Raw genomic sequence first — 21,876 nt, forward strand, 5'->3', positions numbered from 1 at the left:
TTTTCATCCAAAATATCAGATATAAGTAATATTTTTTTCTTAAACCATTGTTCATAGAAAAGAGTCTTGTTTCCTATTTTTATATTTTTATTATACCATATTGGCTGGTTGATAAATTCATTCCATGTTGTTATTTCAGTTTTCTCTTGTATATTTTGGAAGGCTGTTAATGTGTCTTTCCAAAAAGGATTGTTCAATTCTTTTAATAATGTATTCATATAGTCTGAACCTAAATATAGGGTTTTATCAAGATTTATTTGGTGTTCTAATAATTGTATCCATTTTGCCTTGTTGCCATTTACTATTCGTTTGATCCATGAGGATTTCAATCCTTTAATATAATTATCTATATCAACCATTTTCAGTCCCCCCATTTCATAGTCTTGTGTTATTTGCTTTCTTTTAATTTTATCAACCTTGGAATTCCAGAGAAAGTTAAAAAGTATTTCCATTAGTTGTTTTAGAAAATTACTTGAGGGAGTAGGTAATGAGATAAAAAGATGATTTAACTGTGAGATTAATAGAGATTTAATAAGTGTTATTTTTCCTAGAGGAGTTATAATTCTCATTTCCCAGTATTTAATTGTATTTTTAATTTTCACTAGTTTTTTTATCATAGTTCATTTTTAGGATTTTTGCTAAGTCTACATCAATGTGTATGCCAAGAAGTTTAAAAGTTGTTGTCCATTGGAGGTTAATGTTTTTGCACATTTTCTCTATTGAGTACTTTTTACTACCAATCCATGTTGCTTGAGTTTTTGATAGATTAATCTTTAAACCCGATAATGCATAAAACATGTTTAACTCTTTAATTGCTTCATTTAATGAATTTTTCAGAGCCGTCTAAGATTAAAACAGTATCATCAGCATATTGAGAGATAAGATATTCAGTATTGTTTATTTTGATGCCTTTTATATTTTTATTATTTTTTATTTTTATTGAGAGAATTTCTGCACAAATAAGAAATAGATATGGGGATATTGGGTCACCTTGACGACATCCACGTTCGAGTTTGAAAAAATTTGACAGACATCCTGCCTGTGTTACTGCAGATAATGTGTTACTTTGAAAGATAGATATCCATTTTTTGATTGATGGACCAAAATTAAAAAAAGAGAGAGCTTTGTCTATGAATTTCCATGAAATAGTGTCAAAGGCTTTTTCAAAGTCCACTAACAACAAAAGACCTGGAATATCATTTTCTTCTACATAATGCATTAAGTCAAATATTAACCTAGTATTTTCTCCTATGTATCTCCCTGGAATAAAACCTGTCTGATCAGTACAAATAATTTTCTCTAATACATTTTTTATTCTCTGTGCTATACAGCCAGATCCTATTTTATAAACTACATTTAGTAATGTTATTGGTCGCCAGTTCTTAATATAGAATTTACTTTTGCCTTCTTTTGGTATACATGTTATAATTCCTTGTCTTTGTGTTACAGATAATTCCCCCTTTTTATATCCAAAATTTAATGATCTTACAATAAAATGCCCTAATTGTTTCAAAAAAAATTTGAAAAATTCTGTTGTAAATCCATCGCTTCCTGGACTTTTATTGTTTGACATATTTATCAAAACAGAGGCTGCTTCTCTGTGGGTAATTTCACCCTCTAATGATATCATTTCTGTATAATTAAGCTTATCCACAGTTGTATCTACTAAAAGTTCATTTAGATTATATTCATTGTTACTGTGGGTATTTCTTGTGTAAAGAGTTTTATAAAATGACTCAACTTCATTTAATATTTCAGACTGTTCAGTAATATTATCCTTGTTGTTGTCTTCATTTATAAGTTTGGGAATGATTTTGTTTGTATAATGTCTGTTTTCCAAGTTTAAAAAGTAATTTGTGGGTTTTTCACCTTCGTCTAACCATTTTGCACGTGATCTTATTATATTTCCCATAAGTTTGTGATTTCGAATATTTTCTAATTCTTTCTTTTTGTTCTGTATAGATTGTAAATTTTGTTCATAGTTTATTTCTAATTTAGTTATTTCTGTTATAAGGTTTTTTTCTTTTTCATTACTTTTCTTCTTTTTATAACTTGAGTAGGATATAGTTTTTCCTCTAATTTCTAATAGCAAAGTCTCAAGAAAAAGCTGATCATCTATTATGAATTGAATTTCATCATCTGTAATATTCTCTATATTACTTTTGTTATAGATAGGTAAGGATTAATATGCCTTTATATTCGAGACTATCTGCTGAATTGCTTCTATATATTCAATGTCCTGTAATAAAGAGTTATTAAATTTCCAAAGACCTTTACCATGTTTAAATTCATTAAATTTCAGATTTAGCATGACTGGAGAATGATCAGATCTGTAGCTTGTTAAAATATTGCACTCTTCAACCATACTTAGAAGAGATTGGGATATCAGAAAAAAATCTAAGCGGGCTTGTTTAAAAGGGTTTGGTTTTCTCCAGGTATATCTAAGTTTGTCAGGATTTATTTCTCTAAATACATCTAGTAGATTATGAGTAGAAACCATTTCTAGTACCTTTTCGCGTGCTTTTGGGTTATTAATGTGTAAATAATTTGTGTAGTCTCTATCTGGATTTATAACTAAATTAAAATCACCAACAACAATAGTGTGTCTATTGTTAAATTCTTCAAATGTGTCTGTGATTTTTTCATAAAAATTGGGATCATCTTCATTAGGTCCATATATTGTTATTAAACTTATGCGACTATTTTCAATTGTAAGATCCAAGGCCAGAAAATTACCTGTATCATCAGATTTTTTTTTTATGTACGATAAAATCAAAGTTATTGTTAAAAAGTATTGCAACACCTCTTGATTGCGATGAAAAGGAGTTAAAATAAGCAGTGTAACCCCATTCGTTTGTTATATCATTTTCCATATATTCAGTAAAATGTGTCTTGTAGGCATAATATATTACATTTTTGTTGCCTGTAAAATTGAAAAACATCTTTTCTCTTTTTGTAATCATGAAGACCCTGACAGTTAATTGAAATTATTTTAACTCCAGCCATGTGAACACCACGGTACTAAAAAAAATTACTACTAAAATCAGCCATACCTCTTGAGCCTTGTCTCGTTTTCCTAAATGTACTTTCGTTGGTGCAGGTAAATAAAGAAGATAAGAAAGAGAGATAGATAGATATAGTGATAGATGTTAGCATGAGGATAACGTGATGGTTACCTTGCTAAAGAGCATTTTGACCAGAATTATGATATATATGTTACATGTAGTGTTTACACCGGAAATGACACTGGGTAGAGTTTTATTATTACCGAACCAAAAAGGACCGGCTTTAAATATTCCGGAAAAAAATGCGCTAAATATTTTACAGAAAAAAAAATTAAAAAATTGATTAAATAATCCTGATATAAATAGCTTTACTTTACACAAACCCAGTGTTTGTTATATCCGGATAGGAAGCACAGGAGGTGAGGTAGAGAGGATATTGGTGCACTTTATATTACTATTACACATGTATGTCATACAATGCATAGATGCGACAGTTTCAGGAGTATAAACAGTTTTTTGAAGTCCCTATAAGACAAGAGAAGAGAAAAAAAAAAGAACAGCACAACGTATAGTAGATCACATTTCTCTAGTCACTTCCTAGGTCGTTTGCCAAATCGTTTATCAACGATTCCATAATTGTGAATCTCTGGGGACCGATGTGACCATCCCCCATCCATCTGGTGACAACAAATGCCGAATTATGGATCTCGTTTTCCTGCATATACCGAAGAAGCCGACGTCCAGCACCGTGCTCATCATCGTCATGGTAGTTTTCCACTATTTTGCCGTCTTCCCTTCTGAACCTGTAGACGAGAATACGGCTGTTGGCGGCGGCCGCGTACGGATCTATACAAACTTTGCGGTACATATTTTGCACATCCTCTACCGTATGCACTATGGCGCCGATCGCAGAGAACTCGGACCCGTCTTTCACAACTGGATCAGTAGATTTAACTTCAAAAGAGTCCAGGTCTTGCGTCTGCTCCGGTGTGATCTGGAGTGCGTCAGCATTTGTGATGATTGGAACCTCCTCTTTATAGGTAGAACCGTCCCCCAAAAGAATGTGGTCTCGGTGCAACCTTGCAGAAATATTCTGCCTGCGGAGAGAGTTAAATTTGTCATAAGTTTTGTTTTTTGTGGCCACTATAGAAGGTGGTTGCTGTGGGGAAATAAAGAAGGGTAGTTTCTGTTTTTCAATTTTTTGGTTTTCTGAGCATTAAGTATTTCATCTTTTTTTGAGCGGTCAGACAATTTTGCCGTTATGGATACAGGTTTTCCATTATGTTGTGCCCTTACACCATTTCTGTGTATACGTATAAAGTCCACGTCTATCCCAAGGGTTTCTCGGAAAACTTTAGGCATCGTTACAGCCAGGTTCTCATCTGGGGTGTGGGGATAATTGTGGATCAAAATATTGTCCCGCATGGATCTACTACGGAGGTCCGTTATACCGTCATCTAATACTGTCATTTGTCGGTCCATCCTGGTAACTACCGCTTAAAGCAGATCCAACTCCCTCCTAAGTTTTGTATTTTCTATACGTAGAGCTGTAATTTCTTCATAGGTGCCCTGATTTTGCTTGGAGATTGATTCTTATTGGGTATGGATACCCGTATTGTTTCCCCATAAGTCGTTTTCAATCGTTTCAACCGAGGCCTTCAAATCGTCAATTGAGAGCTTTGGTCTCGTTGGTTGATTGTCTAACGGTAGTCCGGGACTGGGTGCTTTGTTACATGTAGCAGCCGGTGTTTGTCTCGGTGAGCACTTATCATGAGTCTTTTTGTTTGTTCCACTACCCCTGGTTTCCGGCATTTTTAACATCCAAATACTCAGAATGCAAACACAATTTTCACAGATCACTTTCTCTGTACCACCACAAGTCCCAAAGATGAATTATAGGCCAAGATAAACGGCTACGCTAGCCATTAATCTCATAAAACTGGCCAAAAATGCAGAGCTTAAATTTAAGCTGCCATACTTGAACAAGGTCACGTGGTCTCCGTCTCTGCATGCAACATAATAAAGTTGACATGCAAGTAACAAATCTTTTTAGAGAATCTATTTTTAAATAAGTAAAATGACTTACTAATGCCGGACTCTGACATCTTAGATAAGATGCAACATCATTTTGACAACATGCAACATATGTGAATTGACATGCGAGTCAGTTATGTATACATGCAGAATAATTATTTCGACATGCGACTTATTCTTGTCAACATCGAGGTTAATGATTTTACCATGCAAGACATTAATGGTGACATGCGATTTAGGTTTGCTGGCATGCGAAATATCTATGTCAACATGCAAGTTATCTAGCATGTTGTTATTAATAACATGTTGGCATATATTTCTTGCATTTTAACATAATTATCTCGCATCTTGACAAATATTTTTCTTTTTACCATAATGATGTAGACATAATTATCTTGCATGTTAAAATAATTTTCTGGCATGATGACCTAATTGAGCTTGCAATTGCATGTAGGGGGGCAGAAATGTTCCACCATACAAGACTTAATTGAAAAAGCTTCAAGCATTTCTATTTAAATGCTTAATCGTATAGACTAGTTTTGGTTTCAGTATTGCCGGAAATCCCAAGGTTAGGTTTTTATTTCCGTTGGGAAGGTATACGTGGCCAATAGCAAAGGCAAAGTATCGAAAAATTTCAGAGGGTCTGGTATGTAAAATAATGGGTTTTCTATATAAAATTTTTATAATCCTTTCAAGTGTTTAATTTAAAGAGAAACTTTTCATAAGCGCTTCAAATATATATTAAGATCACGTTGTCGAAATTTTAATCATTTTTATTTAACTAAACAAAATTGTGCCCCTCTGAACAGCTTTTTATACATCTTGTAGGAAATAAATGAATTTAAATTTATATAATGAAAACTACACTTTATTTTTAATGAATGTTAGGCTTTCACTGGCATTTATCTTTCTTTATTTTATAGATGATATATCCTCTTAGAATTGATTTAAAATTGTTTGCTCTATAGATCATACAGCATAAAAATCATTATTATCAAACAAAACTTTAAAATATATTGGGATTTTCACAAAAGAATCGACAGGCCTTTTTAAAAGGGAAAACATAAATAATGTTGTAAATCATTCAACCTACAACAATCTAAATTAACTGTTGTTTGCGTATCGTGATTTTCAGCATTATCAGCACAGAAAATGGATCAGTATCATTATTTTGACCAACTTCTGACTATTCTTGAAAAACATGATGAGTTCACAACTAGTGCTTTCGGGATACCAAAGCAGCTATTCACAGCGGCTGCAGGCACTGTTGTGGGTGGCATGATCGGTGGACCACTTGGCGCAATGGTCGGAGGGGTTGCTGGGCTAACCATACCGCACCTATGGTCACAGGCGAAAACGCCCATTATTGTTGTATTGAGAAGCCTAACCAACGAACAGAAGGAAATTGTAGTACGAGCTGTGCAGACTCTTGTTGGAGCTACACCAATTGGTTCATTTCTTAATAATGCGAGCCAAAAAAAGGAGTTACTTGACCTCCTGCGTAAAACTCTGGTGGAATTATTAAATAAAAGATAAATTGGGATAAATCTAATCTCCATATAGCTTTGAAAGAGTTATACTCTTTCAAGTATCAATATATGTTGTTGTTCTCATATATTGTGTGTTTTTACAGAAATGATTTCAAATTGTCTAAACTTTATGTTGTATTCATTCAGTAGATATTGTGTTGACATCTAAAGATTGAATGATTAATACTTAGAGATTTTATTTAGAATGCAATCGCAGAATGTGAGGTTAAATAGAACTGAATTTAATTATGTACTCGATTATAAAAAAAATGATAAAAGTAAAAAAAATAATACACTTTTTCACTTCTTGCTTTTAATGGTGTGTTTAAAATAAGGACTTAACAAAATAAAAAAGCAATAATCCAAAAATAAGTTGTGAAAAATCTTATTCTGATTTTAGCATACAGTTCAGTATAGAATAAAAATCATGCGACTTTATTTTACTTTTCGCTCAAGGAGTAACCATTTATTGCTAATTAAAAGCCATCGGCACCTGTTTAAAGTTTAGCTTTTTACCTTCAAAGTACGCAATACCTGTATACAATAACAATTTCATGAGATCAATTGGATCATTAAGAATAACTTTTCCAGCGACGTCCATATCGAAAACTTTATCGTTTACGAGTTAAAAAGCAAACATTTTCAAGGGCTCTAGATACCTAATTATACGAGCCAACCCGTTTTTAAGGAGCTTCTGACAGAAGCTCTTCTTGGTAGTTTGCACAACTTCTGTTCTATATGCATATTAAAAATATTTCAATATAAAAAACCTACGAAGTGAAAACACTGGCAACATCAAATATCTATAAAAACATTTATTTCAATTTAGTGTTATATTTGTACTATTTGGAAATTTGAAAAATGAAAACCGTTCGGAAAGGTTCCGGGTGTCTATATTAAAGATCTATTAATAATTTTCTGCCGTCTACGAACTTTGTCCGGATGGAGGCCCTTCAAAAATGTGTGGAAATGGGAATAACTTGAAAACCAGAAGAGATGATTCCACTTTTTGGTATTTTGTACCGTATAGACCGTATGGTATAAAAATTAGAATTTATCCTGACAATTTGAATGAAATTGGATGAAAACAAGCGAGATCTTAACAAGCTTTGAGAATAAAAGAAGTATAACAACCATTCTGAGAGTATTGCATAAGCAATACACGTCCCCTATCGGTTTGTATCATTCTATGAAAGATTTGAAACATATATCTATTTCAAAACTATTATAAACGAGATTTAATGCTTTATTCAGAGATAAAAGAACATAGGAAATTCAAACTACATAGTTGATATAGAAATAGATTAAAAATGGGTAAAACAATACTCTTAATTTATCTCCTGTAGTTTCGCCAAGTCCATTAAGTATTTGCTGGTAGAAATTTGTGAAAACAATGCACTGTTATGCAGAATATCATTTCTTACCGTCGTCTGTATCTCGAATCAACAGACCAACCTGATAACAAACCCGCTTGCAATAATACAATAAACCCTGTCGATTAAATTTACAAAACAATGCTTGACACTATTTTGTTTGTTAGAAACAATAAAAGGAATGGTAATGCACGATGTTATTACTGACTAACTACTTTCCTCGTTTATACAATACACACCAAATCCGATAACGAACCCGAACATTGAAAAATTGGAAAATAAAAAAACTAATTTTCTCGAAAATATGTCAACCAGACGCTACAAAAGTGTAATCTTGATCTGTATTTTGACATGTTGAAGCTGTTCAGCAAATTTCATATTATTCCTCAAACGCATGAAGAAAAAAGTGTGGAAAACTGAAATGGGGCAGACAGACGGACGGACTAATGGACTGACAGACGCAAAGGAAAGCTATAGTCCCCTCCGGTGAAACCGGATTAATAAGAAAAGCCATCACAATCAGTATAAGGTGTTTTTTTTAAACGAGATACCTAAATAGTAATCCTTTATTGTCCTAAATGCTGACACCATTTCTGATCATTCATTTTAAATCAATCCTGTGTTGAATTTATCAGACACTATAAAACAAAATTTAAACTTTCGATATAAATATTCCGTTGACAATACATTGCAAACACACGTTCTTTCTTATTGATTTTTTAGTAAATAGCAAACTTTAGGAAATATTTTGTCCTAGAAAACAATGACCAACTGTGTCGACTACATTAGATCTCAAATATTATACCATTAATATCAATGAACAACATATGTGGTTCATGTTTGTCGACGCCTGCAGCCAGTCTGTTCTACTACGAAAAATACGGAAAGGGTGCTTATCCTAAGTTGAATATATTTTCGTTTAAAAAATTAATACATGAAATAGTAACATTATGCAGGCAAATATATAGTGCTTTGCTTTCTTATTAGTCCCCTACCGGTTTTCACCGGAGGGGACTATAGCTTTCCTCTGCGTCCGTCAGTCCGTCCGTCTGTCCGTCCGTTTGTCTGTCCCACTTCAGTTTTCCATACTTTTTTTTCTTTATGCGTTTGATGATTAATGTTGAATTTGCTGAACAGCTTCATATGATCAAACTACAGATCAAGTTTCCACTTTTGTAGCGTCTGGTTGACATATTTTCGAGAAAAATCTTTTTTTACATTCCAATTTTTTAATGTTCGGGTTCGGTATCGGGCTCGGTGTGTATCAAATAAACGAGGAAAGTATGTTGTCAGTAATAATATCGTGGATTTCTTGGACCATTCCTTTTATTGTTTCTAACAAACAAATAAGTTCTGTAAAATAGTGTCAAGCATTGTGTTGTAAACTTCATCGACAGGGTTTTATGTATTATTATTATTACAAACGGGTTCGTTATCGGGTTGGACTGTTGAGACGGCAAGAAATGATATTCTGCATTGTTTTCACAAATTTCGACAAACCGTTAGGGGACGTGTATTGCATATGCAATACTCTCAGTATGCTTGTTGTTTTTGGTTTGTATTACGACACATTGGTGCCAAGTAAACCTCGTTGCTTTGGTTGACAGAGATGCCAAAGTTAAGCATTGCATACAATAAAAAAATTACATTTGAATTAAGTAATAAGTAAGCAATATTTCCATTGGGTATTTTGCAATATAGTGTAATTCTAAGCAAAATTGACCCCTTTATTACATCACAAGTAAAAAGCACCTGTCTGTGAAGCGAAAAAGATTCGTTTATTTGTGTGCTTGTTGTCAAATCCACACTGCAGACCCAAACAAAAAATGTACCTACTGTTTTGGTGGATCTCATCTGTTTACACAGACATGTATCTCAGAGCTATATTTAACACAAATAGTGACGTATTAAAACTTGTATATATTAAAACGAAAGTTGGAGAGAGTTTGTTTAACGATCGTTCGGGAAAGTGTAAATCAGCTGCTCAGCTATAATGAAAGCGATAATAAGTTTTGTTAAGCTATTAATGATTTTCATGTAAATCATATAAATGAAATAACACATATAAACATTTTATCAATATAATATTCTAATATTTTACATCTGTGATCGGTATTTTGTACGGTTATTAACCTTTTTACAATTATTGTGTTAAACTCAATATCAAAGAAAAGCACATAATTAAAATAATATTCTTTTTAAGAATGTTTTACAGTCAAATCATGCGTTAACTAGAGTATGAACATGGCCACCAGTATAATTTTAATGCCAATCATACACGAAAAGTTAGAATAAGAAGAATTTTTCCATATATTGCATAGCTTTAAAGATCTACCAGATGCAGAAAAAATATGAATAGCAACTGACTTGGCTTGATACTGTACATTCCTAATTAAACGCGAGGAATTAATATCCGCGTAAAATCGCGAGAAGCATCCTTCGCGGATTTTAAAATCTCGCCATTATTTTTTGAGAGTTGAAAATTATAAGAAATAAGGAGAAGAGTTCCACGTTCGCGATTTTATATTCTCGCAATTTGATACAAACCAGCGGGATCGCGGAATTAAGTACTCGCGTAATATAAGGAATTTACAGTAAGTGACAATATCAATGTTAGATATTTTTCAAAGAAGTTATTTTCAAATGGTACAAATACCTTGGTATATCCTGGGGCTGATCTGACTACACTTTCTTTGGGGTGTGGTCGGTAGTTGATTTTTAAAGTTATTCAGCATACATCTTTGATGTGCGCCATTTTACCAGTTTAAGAGGAAAGATTAAAATATATAAATTTACCCCTAACCCTAACCCTAACCTGGTCAGACAGAGGTTTCAATTTCATTGAAGCAACAAACAACCTACAATTGATATCATCAGCACTGAAGATGACGACTTAAAGAAGTTCAGAGGCAACCCCCCTCACTCGTCACACTTTGATTGAGTCTGGAAAAAGATTATGGGGCTTGTACGTAAAATCGTATGCCATGTGCTTATGGAGTCAAGTAACCAGAATATTACTCATGATATTCTTTGCATCTTGGTGACAGAGATGATCACGAGTCAACTCCCGACCGTTGACACCAGTGCATTCGACCTTTTTTTTTCGTGCTCACACCCAATATACTGTTGACATGAAAACATTGTTTTCTTTTGATTTCGACTGTCCAGAGTGGTATCAGTGGTATCAGTGTAAAGATATGCTAAAATCTTATCAAAAACGTGTGCAAGATCCGAAGATGTGGAAATCTGACTACCTCCACCTACTTCATCCATGCAGGAAATGAAAGAGCGAAGAATCGAACAACAAGGAAGGCGATATTGTGTAGTGATGGAGGACAGTCCAAGAAACTGTTGGTTAATGGCAGCTGTATAGAAAACAATTAAAACGATTCGGGAAAATTGGGATAAAGTTGCTAAGAAATGACAAATATGTTATTCTGTCATTTCGCTGTTGTCTGTACGTATAGAAAAAGCATTTTGTTACATGGAGAGTACGTATGTGTAGTACTATATCAAGAGCATCAATTCTTTACCTTAGTTGTTCTTTTAGTCGTTTAAAAAAAGATGCTTAATAACAATATTATTGTTTTCCTTAAATCATCATCTGTTGAATTTCAGCAAAACACATTTTATCACCCCAGAAACACTTGTGTTGCATGATTTTTGTTCCATTAAAGCAAAGAAAAAAATCTGCGTCAAAGGTAAATGACATAACAATTATTCACTCTAGTCTGTTAAAAATAACAAACGATAAACTCACAATAACAATTAATTCACAATCTTAAATCTAAGAAAAGTAATGATTACTTTAAATAGCATGATCAACTAGAAATGACCAAACAGCAAGGTCCTCCCCTAAAACAAACTCTAACATTAATTTATCTTACCAATGGACATATTGACAAAACTTAACACTCTCTTGAGTCGCATGGCATTGATTTGACTCGTTTCATCTTTTAGGCGTCAAATTATTGCTTTTCAACCACGCGTGCAAGTTTTTATCTACCGTTAACAACTTATGTATTTAACACTTTATAACAGGTTGTTGGTTTTTTTAATGTAATGCAACTAGAATCCCACTTGCTCCATTTAATATTACCGGCCTTAAAAATATTACAAAACAAAATAATAAGGGCTAATCTATCCTTAACACTTTTTTAAAAAAGGGTGAGTTCATATATAACTTTAATTGGACAATTTTTGTTTATTGTAACATATACATGTGTGATGTTTTGAATAATCCAGATTAAGAATCCTATACTTTATCATAATCAAAATTCGGATTTTTACATTTTTATAAAACTATAACACAGTGATCTCAAAATGAAGTCATGCGTGCTTTTATTTAAATATTGGCTATCAAAATTTTACAAAATAGCCAAATTTGAATGCTTTTTTACTTACATATATTCCACAGAACTGAATCATATTTGACGCAACTAAATTGAAAGAAGTGCGTTTAAAACAAATTTTAATCAAAGTAGCCTTGAATGTTTGAATATTTATTTTCTTAAGATCAGTTTTTCACTTCACCATGGATCGGACACTAATTCATCATGTATCCAACAGGTTTTGATTCTTTTTATCCAAAAGTAAACTTGTTAAGTATCGTTTATTTGTGCTATTGTAAAATAGTAAAATAATAAAAATTTTGAAAAGAACCTGTCATATCCGGATATTGTGGATAAAGAATTTTATCACCAGAGTACTGTATGTGCTGGTACAATAAATCACTGATGATACCCACTTAAATAGAGGCATATGTCTTAATTCCTTACTTTAAAAAAAGGATTTAATTTGGAAAAAATGTCCCACCTATAAATACCATAGCCTGGTTTACTCAAAGGTTGATCTATTAAACAATGGTTGAATATTTTAAGAGAATGGAAGATGGGTAAAAGATTTTAACGGTCGTCAAAGCTATTTTTGTGCATCTGATTGATGCTTAATTTTTTCTTGCAATCTATCGATAACCTTGACTGGATAAACGGTTCACATTAAGTTTTGGCAATAAATACAATAGCCCAACAATCATTATATGTACAAATCATTTAATGTTCACTACGTGATATAAAATCAATAGAATATGGGTTCCATATTACAAATCGCACAATTAATATGTTAGTATGCATAATGTTTTTCCACAATTCCTGGATCCCCTTTGTCTCCCTTTGGACCCCTGAAACCTCGAAGTCCCATTGGTCCTCTTTTACCTTTCGGTCCCGGTAATCCCATTGGTCCTTGATCACCCTTTGGACCAGTCTCCCCCTGAGGCCCTTGCTCCCCTGGGTCGCCTTTGTCTCCCTTGGCTCCCTTTTCGCCCTTTTCTCCCTTTTCTCCCTTTTCACCAGGTGGCCCCCTTCTTCCTTGTGGGCCTTGATCACCCTTGGGGCCCTTAAATCCTCGGGGACCCCTTGGTCCAGTATCGCCTTTTTCTCCTTTGACACCATCATCTCCTTTTTCTCCTTTCATTCCTCGTGGTCCCTGAGGTCCCTGCAAACCACGAGGACCTCTTGGTCCAGTGTTGCCTTGAAGACCCCTTGGACCTTGATCTCCCTTCTCACCTTGATTACCTTTTTGTCCCATTTGACCTTGCATTCCCTTGTCTCCTTTAGGTCCCTGTTCTCCTTGCGGTCCTTGAGGGCCCCTTGGTCCCCTTTTCCCATCCTTTCCAGGAAGTCCATGAGGTCCTGCTGGACCCTGGTCGCCCTTAGGTCCCTGATCACCTGGGTCCCCTTTATCTCCTTTCTCACCTCTAAATCCTCTTGGTCCCCTATCTCCCTTTTCGCCCTTTTCTCCCTGTTGACCTTTTTCTCCTGGTGGACCCTGAGGTCCGGTATTTCCCTTGGGCCCAGTATTTCCTTTGTCGCCCTTTTCCCCAGATTTACCAGTGAATCCTCTAGGTCCTCGGTCCCCCTTTTCCCCCTTAGCCCCTTGTATTCCTTGGTCACCTTTCATTCCAGGTGCTCCCTGACTTCCAGGATCTCCCTTTTCTCCTTGTACTCCGGGGCCTCCCTTGGGACCCATCGGCCCTGCAGGACCAGGGGGACCTCTCAGACCTGTAGTTCAAAAAAATCCCGTATATCACTAGTATAACTTTATTTTATTTTGAATCTTACATGCTTAAACTGTAGTTTAAGAATTAAAAACAACTACAGTTGATGTACATTTACTTCTACTCTTAAGTCAAAACAAAAAACATGAATGAATGTTAACTGAAGGTGACTGAATGGAATAGCTCTGTTATTCAGTAATTTTCCAAGACTGTTTAGTCAACATTCAGTAACATTTCAGTGACATTCCTGACGGAGTGCCAAAACGTCATTCTGTGCTAGTAAAATTAAAGATAATAAAAATTTTACTTTCAAATTTCTTATAATTAAAAAGGTATATCAATCAATTCGATTTTAGATCATTTATAGCATAGTCAGTATTCTACAATGCGAAACATCCGCATTGAATGCCTATGGTAGCTAAACACAGTTTCGTATAAAATCAAGGAGGTTTTCTCTGGTAAAAAGCATTATGGGTAAGGATTTTCCTGCTATTTTTATGCGATGTACATGAAAATATTTTTTTTTAATTCTCAATTGCATAATATACAGGTTTAACTTTTGCATACATAAAAAAGTAAAAAATTTCAAAAATTAATTTTGTGAGACTCTAATACAAAGGGAGGTAACTCCAAAAACATCCGGATTTTACGCGTGCAGAATTTCATTATTTTAAGCGGGTAATAAAGCTCTTTTAAAGGGTGGCAAAACCCTTAAAATACTATAAACGATGCCTAAGGACTTGCTCTTGAAAATGCATAGAATGGCTGATTTACTTGCATTCTGTTGTTAAGGGGAGCCTAAAATGCATTGGTATACTGTATTTAGAAGCACCCTTTTGTCTATTTTCCTCATGTTTTGAGTGCCAAATAAACTTTAGCATTAACTTACATGTGCTTAATTCTTAAATATTTACAAAATTCAAAATTTTATCATTCTATTGGTATATAGATATATATGTAACATGTTTTTTTTCAATTTAATTTTATACGGGTCAGTTTTGCTCGTCCCTCATCTAAAAACGTGCTTATAACGTTACATATAAAACTGTGTTTTGCACCCTATATTTGGATATCTAATTTCCCTTCCGGAAAGAAAAATCAAATTTCTATCTAATCAGATTTAACTATGATTAAAGGGGCTTGGTCACAATTTTGATGAAAATTATTTTTTTGATTTTAATGTTTACAATGCTTCACTTAGGCATTTTTAATAGGCAGCCAGAATTTGAGTATCATTCGTTTAGTAATAAGCGAGTTACAAATCTTACAATTATTTGCTACGTAAACACAGATTTTGTTTAAATTTTGAATATTGAAGTAAAAATTCCAATTTTAGACCTGAAATGATTGTGTTGAACGTTAGAATCTGTTTATTTATGCTTTAAATGAATAAGTAGACAGGATAATAAGCATGAAAAGGATTTTACCGGTATATTGAACGTATGTAAACAAAACTGGGCAAGTGCCTTGTTTACATGACAAAAAATTGTGAGCCCTGTTTCATGCTTATAACTCTATGACTGACTCTCAAATTTCATTTGATCATTAGCAATGCATTCTTTAAGCATTGTGAATAATAAAATCAGAAAAACAGAATTTCGCCAGATCGCGATCAAGTCCCTAAAAACTTGTTGACTTACATTTTCCCCTGCGTTTCGTTATAGATATACATGTACTATCTATATTTAACTTTCTGTGGTGTTTTGTAAATAATACCATGGTTTGGTTCACGACCCCGGGTATAACAGTGGTCGTGAATTCCAAACCATGGTATGTCTTACACAACAAAAAAGTTACTATGTAAGTAATATATGTTTAATCCTATGATTAAGCTATTAAATGGTTCCTCTGGTGACTTATTATTTCAACTTTTAAATGGATAAAAAAAAATTCAAACGAAAAAAAAAAAATATCCCAAATGCCGACCTCATCATCATTTTTCAGAAATGGGCAAAAGTGTGTCATATGATCGACTTGTTGCAACACAGTCATTGTGGTATAGATGGTTATAGTGACAGTAAAATTTAGAATCACGATAAGGATTTACTTTTAGCTGCAAAATTTTCAAATCTTTTATTTCAATTTTAGTATCGAGAATGGTAAATATGGGTATTTTAAGTGATTCATCAAAATAATAAAGTCAATAATTGAGTTTCAAGCGAATTACAGAGGTAAGAATTTTTTGTTATTTTCACAAAGATCGAGTCTTTTATTAGTGCTGTTTTCTTGTGTGGGTATCTGTATAAGTATTAATCAAATGTTGCTTTTTTGTTGATAACTAGACTTTGACCCGTGCGTGCACGCACCGTATTGTTGACTTTTACATAACCAAGCTTTAAGCCTACAATAATGGAGAAAATTGATGAAGCTGCATTGAAAATAACAATTATTCATAAAAAACCATTTTGAGGCTGTAAATATCTTTTATCTACAGATTGTACTCATATTAATGAAGAATTCAACACTTTTTTCACCAACGTTTTTTACTCGCTTCGAATTTACACACCATGTTGACATTCGAAACTCTCTGAATTTTTCATATTAGATGCACTGAATTAGAGTTATCTACCGTATTTCGTTTGATGAACAGAATATGTGACAAATTTTCAAGGAAAATTTACATGTATTTGTAATTTCGTTTCTGAGTTTATCCTTGTAATTGTGATATTGTGGAAACATTACCTAAAGAGCCTCCTGTGATTAAGCGTGAATTTTATGCGCATGCGCAAGATTGTAAATCCAACAAATTCAGATGATTTCCGGATTTTTAAAAGGAATTTTCGTTGATTATTAATTAGCGAAGTTTGATTGAGAAAAAATAAAAATTGGTAATCTTCAAGAACTAATAATGTTTAAAATATATAAATCAAAAGTCCGATTTCTCAGTATTAAAACCCAAAAATTCGAGTCTATTATTTTTATACAGTAGTATAGATATTATCTATGAACAAAATGAATCAATTTATCTTGTTTGGTACGAGCTATTTTTTCAAAGAAATTGTAATTTCTATACTTTGCATTATTTGTAGGCAAATTTAAGACTCGAGCTTTGCTTACATAACGATCTCTAAGCTCTTCATCTTTTTTGTAACTTGACAACTAAAATTCATATTTTGATCAATCATACAATATGCACAAGTAAACAATTTTAGGCATAAAATGTAAAAAATCAAAATTTTCATCTCAAATTGTGTCTACGTCCATTTAAAACATTTTCAAATTTAGCGATGCATAGGAAACAGAAAACAAAATTTATATAGATAGATTATGTTGAACAGCAGACGATACGGTTTCCGAATTTCGGAGGTTTGAATTTTAATCTTGATTCTTTGCATATTTACCTCGAACGAACTTGTGAACGATTTTAACATGAATTTGCCATATTTGAAACCCGTGGACAACGGTAATTGAAAATTGGTATGCTCATTTCTACCGAACAGGAGAAAGAACGTGAAAATGTTGTTGTCATATACATGTATCTATTTCCATGATGTGCAGTTCATCCATACAGGATAACTCTAAAGCGTAGAAATTTTACTGATTTATCCACAAGTGACATAGGGGCAAAGGAAGCATCATATGTAAATATATTTAAGCGTAAACGTTATTCCTGATCAAACAGAACCGTCTTGTGATTTTTAGAAGTAAAACACGGTTATAGCGAACACGCTTATAATGAATTGACGCAGCGAAGTGATTTTCATTCCATAAGTCTCTATTTCATGTTGTAAACGAATTATAACGAAGTAAAATTGGCCGTCCCTGGGACTTCGTTATAAGCGTGTTTTACTGTATTTACAGTGCTATAAATAGAACCTTATAAGTTATATTTGTCGAATATTTTATCATGTTATCATTTGCTATTCTCATTTTTCTTAAAAGAAGACTTGACCCAGACATTTCAACGAGATTAATTCAATATCCTCTACTCAGTTTGTTCGGTAAAAATGGGCAGAAATTATATAAATCACCTGACTCTGTTTCTTTCAATTTAACTTTTTATGTAGACACTTAATGATTTAGACTTGTACTCTCACCTTTAACGTAATAGTGGGAGTACTTAGAGACGGAACTTTTGAGATAGGCGACGGTTTCCTGGAGCTGTCGAACCTCAGCACGGAGTTGCTCGTATTGTTTCCGACATTTCTCCCAGTTCCACCCACCATGGACAGCCATGGCGGACACCTGCCATAGTACACATGAAAGAGCCGTTAGTGTGATTACCAGTCTCATACTGCTCACTACCGCGGGGCTTACCCCGGCCTCCAGGTCTTTATATACAACATTAAAACAGATTGTGACCGTGTAAGGGGTAATCAACCACATCTAGGGACGTCCCTCATTAGCATACAACATCGCCAGAGGAACGCCCATCTCTAGGATAAAACAGTCCCAAAAGGTACTTCTGTTTAATGTATCACAATCAAACTAAAATATCACAAGTGGTTTACATATTTTTCTTTCTTTTTATCTGTTAATAAAGAATATAGTTTTATAGTATAAAAATTTAATAGTTAGCGGTCAGAATTCAGCTAGGAAAACTCCATGAATGTGATCAAACCCAGTTTTACAACTTCCTGGATTGATCTGTACTCAATAAGCCAAACTCTCCAGATCTAACATTTTCAACATTAAAACTGATATGTTATGGTTTAATTTGATATTTGTCATATCAATGAGGTGATTTACTGTACTTTCCAAAAATTCCAGATATATATGAAAATTTAGTAGCTCTACTTTTTAATCATGGTGTACTTTTGGTACCTTTTATTTTGACCGATGCATGAGTCTTTATTCTTTTTACTTGTATTGATCAAGCTCATATCTAAAGATAGAAGTTAAGAATTATTGACGACAACAGTAAATCATATTCCTAAAAACAAATCAAACATATATGCGTTCCTTACATAAAAAGTGTGTAATAATTGTCTTTGATTTAAATACATTAAAATATGTGTACCATTTATTATCGTGTACCAAACATGAAAACAATGTATCATTCAAAAATATGTTCCATACATAACATACAAATGTAGTGTAAACCGATTGTTTGTGTGTTTCATTCATAAACACTGTTTACTTCGTTTATACGTTCCATACATGTACACTTTGCGTTCACTTCGTCTGTGTGTTCCATGCTGACACTGTGTTAACTTCGTTTGTGTGTTTCATGCATCAACTTTGTGTTCACTTCGTCTGTGTGCTCCATACATAAAAACTGTGTTCACTTCGTCTGTGTGCTCCATACATAAACACATTGTTCACTTCGTCTGTGTATTCCATACATAAACACTCTGTTCACTTTGCCTGTGTGTTCCATACATAAAAACTGTGTTCACTTCGTCTATGTGTTCCATACATAAACACTGTGTTCACTTCGTCTGTGTGTTCCATGTATAAACATTGTGCTTACTTCGTCTGTGTGTTCCATACATACACATTGTGTTCACTTTGTCTGTGTGTTCCATGTATAAACACTGTGTTCACTCCGACTGTGTGTTCCATGCATTTACTTTGTGTATACTTCGTCTGTGTGTTCCATGTATAAACTCTGTGTTCACTTCGTCTGTGTGTTCCATACATAAACACTGTGTTCACTTCGTCTGTGTAATCCATACGTAAAAACTGTGTTCACTTCGTCTGTGTGTTCCATACAAAAACACTATTCACTTCGTCTGTGTGTTCCATGTATAAACACTGTGTTCACTCCGGTTATGAGTTCCATTCATAAACACTGTTCACTTCGTCTGTGTGTTCCATACATCAACATTGTGTTCACTCCGACTGTGTGTTCCATGCATTTACTTTGTGTATACTTTGTCTGTGCGATCCATGTATAAAACTGTGTTCACTTCGACTGTGTGTTCCATACATAAACACTGTGTTCACTTCATCTGTATCTTCCATTTATAAACACTGTGTTCACTCCGGTTATGAGTTCCATTTATAAACACTGATCATTTTGTCGGTGTGTTCCATACATAAACACTGTGTTCACTCCGACTGTGTGTTCCATGCATTTACTTTGTGTATACTTCGTCTATGTGTTCCATGTATAAACACTGTGTTCACTTTGTCTGTGTGTTCCATACATAAATACTGTGTTCACTTCGTCTGTGTGTTCCATACATATTCACTGTGTTCACTACGTCTGTGTGTTCCATACATAAAAACTGTGTTCACTTCGTCTGTGTGTTCCATACATAAACACTGTGTTCACTCCTACTGTCAGTTCCATGCATTTACTTTGTGTATACTTCGTCTGTGTGTTCCATGTAAAAACACTGTGTTCAATTCGTCTGTGTGTTCCATACATAAATACTGTGTTCACTTCGTCTGTGTGTTCCATACATAAACACTGTGTTCACTCCGACTGTGTGTTCCATGTATAAACACTGTGTTCACTTCGTCTGTGTGTTCCATACATAAATACTGTGTTCACTTCGTCTGTGTGTTCCATACATAAACACTGTGTTCCCTTCGTCTGCGTGTTCCATACATAAATACTGTGTTCACTTCGTCTGTGTGTTCCATACATAAACATTGTGCTCACTTCGTCTGTATCTTCCATACATAAACACTGTGTTCACTTCGTCTGTATCTTCCATGTATAAACACTGTGTTCACTCCGGTTATGAGTTCCATTCATAAACAATGATCACTTCGTCTGTGTGTTCCATACATAAACACTGTGTTCACTTCGTCTGTATCTTCCATTTATAAACACTGTGTTCACTCCTACTGTGTGTTCCATGCATTTACTTTGTGTATACTTCGTCTGTGTGTTCCATACATAAACACTGTGTTCACTTCGTCTGTGTGTTCCATACATAAACACTGTGTTCACTCCGACTGTGTGTTCCATGCATTTACTTTGTGTATACTTCGTCTGTGTGTTCCATACATAAACACTGTGTTCACTTCGTCTGTGTGTTCCATATATAAACACTGTGTTCAATTCTGAAAGTGCTTAAAATGAAGTTTCGAATGATACCAAAGATTTGGCTGTTATTGTCATACTAAAGTACTGAGAGGTCCTAAGGTTTGTATAGAGTTCTATTGGAAAATAATTGGTAGGCTTTTCCCAGCAGTTTGTCGCGGAAAAACGCGAGAGTTACAGTTTGATAACCGAGTACTCTGTTCAACCGTGGTATCATCTACTCGACCTGATGACCTTGTCGTTTCATCGATTCCATTGGATGAATTGTAATCAATAATTGTCCCATTCAAGGTACCGATAGGTTCAGAAACACTGGAGATCTGAAATGACGAAAACTCATAATTAATATTGGTCTCAATCTTGCTAATTTCAGTTTGTCTTATAGAATTTCTGGGTTTCTTGATGACCTAAGTACTCTGGTTGTTTTGATTTCTGAACTGCTAGAGTCAGATTCTGATTCTGAGCTGTCCCCTGATCTATCATCATCAGAACTGTCCTCTGCAGATGATCTACCAGCATCCTGACTTCTACTCTTCCTTTTCAACACTGGTGCTGCAGGCATTTCAATGTTTTCAGAGGGAATGGCATTGAATGGCAAGAGCATATTCCTGTGCAAAGTATTAATGCTTTTTTCCCGATTCACTCTTTACTCTTAACATAGGGATGTCTGGATTTGAAATACTCCGAATAGTGTAAACATCAGATTCCCATTTGTCAGGCAACTTGTGTTTTCCTTGTATTCCTACTTTCCTCACTAACACCCTATTTCCAATCTCAAGTTTGGCAAATTTGATCACAATTCTCTTTATTCTTGCTGGCAATTCTTTCAGCTTCCTTCGATTCCAAAGAATATGCAGATGCCATCCGATCCTTGAGCTTGGCGACGTAGGTTGGATGATCCCCTTTTTCGGTGTTGATATCCATACCAAAGAAAACATCA

General features: G+C 34.2%; 2 protein-coding genes across 2 annotated transcripts; both read right to left on the reverse strand.

Moving 5' to 3' along the window:
- Positions 1–3,591: 3,591 nt before the first annotated feature.
- On the reverse strand, positions 3,592–4,487 carry LOC136273274 (uncharacterized). The gene is made up of 2 exons (XM_066077674.1): positions 4,302–4,487; positions 3,592–4,164 (listed from the first exon to the last, which is right to left on the reverse strand). Exons 1-2 carry the CDS (start codon positions 4,485–4,487, stop codon positions 3,592–3,594), a joined length of 759 nt encoding a protein of 252 aa, XP_065933746.1.
- Positions 4,488–12,975: 8,488 nt separating this feature from the next.
- Positions 12,976–21,540, reverse strand: LOC105321307 (collagen alpha-2(VI) chain). Its single transcript, XM_011419572.4, has 4 exons — positions 21,352–21,540; positions 21,133–21,256; positions 18,034–18,267; positions 12,976–14,000 (listed from the first exon to the last, which is right to left on the reverse strand). Exons 1-4 carry the CDS (start codon positions 21,538–21,540, stop codon positions 13,063–13,065), a joined length of 1,485 nt encoding a protein of 494 aa, XP_011417874.3. The 3' UTR covers positions 12,976–13,062.
- Positions 21,541–21,876: the final 336 nt, after the last annotated feature.

This window comes from Magallana gigas, chromosome 3 (assembly GCF_963853765.1).
Source record: "Magallana gigas chromosome 3, xbMagGiga1.1, whole genome shotgun sequence".
In the NCBI taxonomy this organism is placed as follows: Eukaryota; Metazoa; Mollusca; class Bivalvia; order Ostreida; family Ostreidae; genus Magallana; species Magallana gigas.